General features: G+C 38.3%; 1 protein-coding gene across 1 annotated transcript; it reads left to right on the forward strand.

The window, feature by feature from the left end:
- The first annotated feature begins 368 nt into the window (after positions 1 to 368).
- Positions 369 to 4,706, forward strand: gba3 (glucosidase, beta, acid 3). Its single transcript, XM_043243400.1, has 5 exons — positions 369 to 596; positions 1,069 to 1,293; positions 1,712 to 2,517; positions 2,592 to 2,715; positions 4,076 to 4,706. The coding sequence occupies exons 1-5, from the start codon at positions 521 to 523 to the stop codon at positions 4,282 to 4,284; spliced, it is 1,440 nt and encodes a 479-aa protein (XP_043099335.1). The 5' UTR covers positions 369 to 520; the 3' UTR covers positions 4,285 to 4,706.
- The last annotated feature ends 909 nt before the right edge of the window (positions 4,707 to 5,615 follow it).

Raw genomic sequence — 5,615 nt, forward strand, 5'->3', positions numbered from 1 at the left:
TCTCACATATTGTCATTTTGATCAGGCACGATTTAGAAGCCGCGTGTAAAGAGGACTGCGCCGCACGCAGGTCAAATGTCTTTGTCCTCGGGCTATTCAGTCCTAATATTTGCTTTTTAGTCTGAAGATTGAGATGCGTTAAACACTCGATAGGCACAAACTGATATTAAAGTTAGTGGAAATATTAAAATGCTGATTTTATTCTTAAGTACGACCGCAGCAACTGTGTGAAATGTATTTTTATGTAAAAAAAAAATATATATATATATATATATATATATATATATATATATATATATATATATATATATATATATATTTTAAAAAGATTTGTTGGGTGTCGTGCCGAAGGTGCGTAATGACGTCACGCGCAAGGCGTGCTGACGTTCAGCGCTGATTTTAAAGCGGCGCTACGCTCGAAAGCGAAGCAGAGGTTGCGTTCGGCTCCTAGTGGGTTTTAGTTAGTCTTTTAAAAAGCGCGATAACGTCGTGTGGTTTCCCTTTAGCGTCGGCTTTTAAAATGTCTGGACTGGATGTCGCCGTTTTCCCACACGACTTCGCCTGGGGAGCTGCGACCGCTGCTTATCAAATAGAAGGTAAAGTTTACTCCCGTTTACTGCAGTGTTTCACTCAAAAGTGGTTATCGACTTACAACGAATTACAACAGTTTGCAGTAAAAGCGCGTCTTTCTTGGAGTACAACGGTATTACAATTTGTTTTAACTCGATATCATTGTAACATCATATTTTTTTTTTTTTTTTTACATATTTTCCATAAATATGGTATAATTTAAAGTGCAATATCATGATAATATCACCATGTCACAGCACCACTACATTATATATATATATATATATATATATATATATATATATATATATATATATATATATATATATATATATATAAATATAAATAAATGATTAGATTTGTTAATGTACTTTTTATACTTTTTCAACGTGTAAAACTTGGTGGAGCCAGTTATTTGACACCTGTACTATATTAAAAAATAAATGGATCCTGTGTAATGGGCTAAATTTTCAGATGAGTCTCTTAACTGTCTCGCAGGTGGCTGGAATATGGACGGCAGAGGCCCTAGCATATGGGACACGTTCTGCCATGCCAAAGGAGGGGTGTTTGAAGACCACACCGGAGATGTAGCCTGTAACAGCTATCAGCTTTGGGAAGAGGATATGAAATGCATCCAGCAGCTTGGACTCACCCATTACCGTCTGTCCATATCCTGGTCACGGCTTCTTCCCGACGGGACCACAAATCACGTCAATCCTAAAGGTGCTCCGGGGGAGAATTAGACTCGTAGTGCGTAGTCAAACACCAAAGCCAACCTTTTTTTCCCCCCCTGTGCTAAACAGCTTTACAAACACTGTAAATGATACTTGGAGATAACTCTGAACTCGGTGAAACATCACAATAGAGTAGCGTTATTATCAACTAAAACACATTTTAATTACTAATTACTAAAATTAAACGTGTTAAATAAAAAATGTTCCAGCTAGCATCATCTTTACGTGCTAAAATCATTCATAAAAACTACATAGACACACAAAAACTAAATAAAATGCATAAAATACAATCACCATCTCCTGTTGACAGCTTACTTTCTGTGTAATGATTTATGTAAAAACAAAGGTAATTTTCAGCTTCTGTGAAGTTTCTCAACTGTGTGTTTTAATAATTTTGTAACCCTCAGGAGTGGCCTATTATAACAAAGTGATCGACGACTTGCTTGCTGGTGGTGTGACGCCCATGATCACGCTGTACCACATGGACTTACCGCAGGCTTTGCAGGATCTCGGCGGATGGAGCGCGCCACAGATTGCAGACGTCTTTGACAGTTACGCCAGCTTTTGCTTCAAGACCTTCGGGGAAGTGAAGCTCTGGACCACTCTGAATGAGCCCTATGTCTGTGCCAAGCTGGGCCACGAGGACGGGACCTTTGCCCCTGGAATCAAAGATCCGGGAATATCGGTCTACTTGGCGGGCCATAACATGCTGCGCGCACGCGCCAAAGCCTGGCATACTTATGATACTCATTTCAGGCCTTTACAAGCGGGGCGAGTATCTCTCGCCCTGAACAGCGACTGGGCGGAGCCGCTGGACCCCGGCTGTCCTAAAGACGCCGCAGCCACCGAGCGCTACAAGGACTTCACTCTGGGCTGGTTTGCCTGTCCCGTGTTCTGCACGGGGGATTACCCAGAGTCCATGAGGGCCAGGATCGAGTCCGGGAGCTTGGGTGCGGGACGCGAGCGGGGCTCGAGGCTGCCGCGTTTCTCGAAAGACGAGCCCTCTCCTCTGGGCACGGCGGATTTCTTTGCACTGAACTATTACACGTCTAGGAAAGTGAGAGACTTGAATGGCGGTGGTAAAAAGGGCGAGCTCAGTTTCGAGGGAGATCAGGGGGCGGAGTGTGTCGTTGACCCAGCGTGGCCCGTGTGCGGGGTGCACTGGTTGGCCGTTGTTCCTCATGGATTGCGCAAATTGCTGAAATATATAAAGGTGTCTACACTTTCTGTTTAATTGGGTTTGTGTTCATTGTAGAGTCTTATATTGGCGTATTAATGTTTTTTTAGGACACGTACACCAGCCTGCCCATTTATATCACTGAAAATGGCTTTTCCCAGATGGGGCCGGTTCAGACCGAAGATGCCGACCGTTGCCGGTTCTATCAGGACACTCTGCAGGAAGTCGAGAAAGGTACCGTCATCTTAACGCTGTAATAAAATGGATCGCAAAGGTCACTTTATGCAGTTAGATTATATAACCTTTGAGATAATGTGTGCTTTTACTGATTGTGAACTTATGTAAAATCTTGAAAGTGTTTTTTTTTGGTTAAATATATATTTGCAGATATTATAATATTCATAAAATATAAGACCCGAAGAGAGCACACTTTAATAAATAAAAGACCGAACGTTACGTGTAGCTCTTACGTATCACAACGACTTTCTTAAACAACCTGGTGTCAATAAAACATTTTATTTTTTTAAATTTGCTGCAGTTTAAAAGAGAAACGTCCACTGAGTGCTGCTAAAACACAGGTTCAGTACATGAACCCTGGCATATTTTTATTACTTTGATTATAGGTATAGGCTACTGAACAAACCCAGCCATAGATATAAAGCTGGATATGTGTGACGCGAACGTTTAAAAGCTTTCGTTTTTTTTAAAATCTCCCAACATGTTATTGTCATTATTATTGTGTTGAAGCCATAACATTATATTTTTCCAGTAATTTAAATGACATAAAAATTACTCTTTATTAATTGAAACTGTAAATTTGATGAAAAGGAATAAAAGGCGTTTTACTGCCTCTAGTGTTCATTTTTCTGGAAACTGCAGTGATGTACTTCCTGGTATGTATTTCGTGTGCACCAAGGTACATCTGTGCCCCGAGACCAGGTAGTTTCTAACACCGTTTTAAAGGGCACTCTGTAATGTCAAAAAAAGGTCTATTTAAAATAATTTTTGTTTTAAAGAAGTACTCTTATTTTGGCATCTTTATTGCAACTTTTGTGTTTGCAATGGTGTCATTGTAATATTTCAAATATATTTGAAGTTCAGGTGCAAGATCATGGTATCATCAAAAATCTGCACACTGTTATTGTTTTTTTTATTATTTTATTTGACTTAAAAATAAATAAAGACATTCGTCTGGTCTTTGACTGATGTCGCTACTTTTATTTCTATCTATATATATATATATATGCATGCATATGCGCCAATTTTTTTATTTTTTATTTTTTGCATTACAACTTTAACCATATTTCAAAGGCAATAGAGGTAATAATGAAATTAAACTACATAAACTATTTATTTAAATTGCAAATAACATGGTTATATGTGTGTGGAAAAAAGAAATGCTTTCAGTTTACACTTAAGCGTATATTATTGTAGCGATAAGTTCACGTTTTCCAAAGTTTGCAAAGGATACATCTTTTATCACTTCTGTAGTTCTTGATTTGTGAAATTCAGGTATTGTAGCTTTGAGGCCCAGACTAAGGGAAGTATTTGGAGTAATATGAACTATGATCTGAATGATGTGTTTGTCTTGCAGCTATCCGTCAAGACGGAGTGAACGTGAAGGGATATTTTGCCTGGTCTCTGCTGGATAACTTTGAGTGGAATCACGGCTACAGCGTGCGCTTCGGCCTGTTTCACGTGGATTTCTCTAAACCTGAGCTGAAGCGCACTATTTACCGCTCGGGCAGAGAGTATGCTGCTGTGATTTCCAAACACCGCTCTCAGAACAAACAAAACTCCTAACATATTAAATCAATGTAATATTGCACTTAAAGAAATGAAATCTCATGTAAATTCTATTTTGGGAGAATAAATAATGATCCAACCGTATCAAAAGGGGTTATTGTACAGTATTGCTTACTGTAAAATTTAGTAAGAAATTTAATGCTCAGGGCTCTTGAGCGAAGCATAAAGCATATATAGTGTGATATTTTGTAATTTTTCTTATATTTTGTGTATGATGCGTTTGTGGGCTATTCATAAGCTAAATAATTTTGAGCTGGATGAAATTGGAGTATTAAAAAAAATAGTGCGTTCAAAGTATTGCAGTTAGACTGCGAGTCGCTTTCTTTTACGCTGGTTAAAAATAAAAGTGCATCTGAAGTACGTTTCTGTTTCTTTGTGGCGAAAAAGATAATAAAAATAAAAGATACGGTTCTTTTAAAGAGCCTTTGATTGAATGGTTCTATGTGGAGGTTCTTCGGCACTGCTGTGAAGAAACCTTTAAGCACCTTTATTTTTAAGAGTGTATTTTTCTGCATGCATAAACGGGGAAAAAAATTTTTTTTTAATTCTAAGAATTCCCAGTAGAGAAGTCACCATAGAGCAGTATTGCCTACAAAGAGCCGCAGTGCTTCGGTTCTAGTGTTTTGTTGATATACACTGCCTCTGTGTGGTCCAGCGTGGTATTTTACTTTGTGCTGGTATATTGGCTTCCATTGCTTTATGTCAGGCATTAAACAGACCTAACAGTGTAATAACATGTAGGAGATGTTAATGTAACGATTCGAAGCAGTTTGCACGAGGCCGTGTGATATACACGCGAGCCGAAGTTGCATTAACTGGATTGCACGTGTAATTACGATTAGGAATGAGGTTATGCCAAACCTAATCCCAAGGGAGTAAATGACTGCAGAAATGATGTTTCCGTTGTAATTATTCACCCTGAAACAGCCATTATTGCATCATCTGAATGCATGATATGTGATCGCAAATCTTTAAAAAGAGATTTTAGAGACAATGCTTTGTGGGGGAGTTTAAATATTGAAATATTAGCATTTTAATTATCATCTTGTAGAGTGCGTTTTTTCAATTATTGTTCAGTCCGTTTGAATCAGAGCGCAAGTGTATTGAGCAACATTGTGAGCAATTTTTCATGTTTCACTCAGGGTGGCAAATAAATTATTTTTAAAAAGAATGTCTCGTGACTGAATTAGTGCATTTAATTGTAACATTCAATCATTTTCACTGATGGACATTTGAACAAATGACAAATTAATTGAGGCAGAATTTTATCGCATTGTACTTGTTATGTTTTGACAGCTCTTATGAAATATTCAGTAACAAGGGAACTC

Source organism: Puntigrus tetrazona, chromosome 7 (genome assembly GCF_018831695.1).
Source record: "Puntigrus tetrazona isolate hp1 chromosome 7, ASM1883169v1, whole genome shotgun sequence".
Taxonomy (NCBI): domain Eukaryota; kingdom Metazoa; phylum Chordata; class Actinopteri; order Cypriniformes; family Cyprinidae; genus Puntigrus; species Puntigrus tetrazona.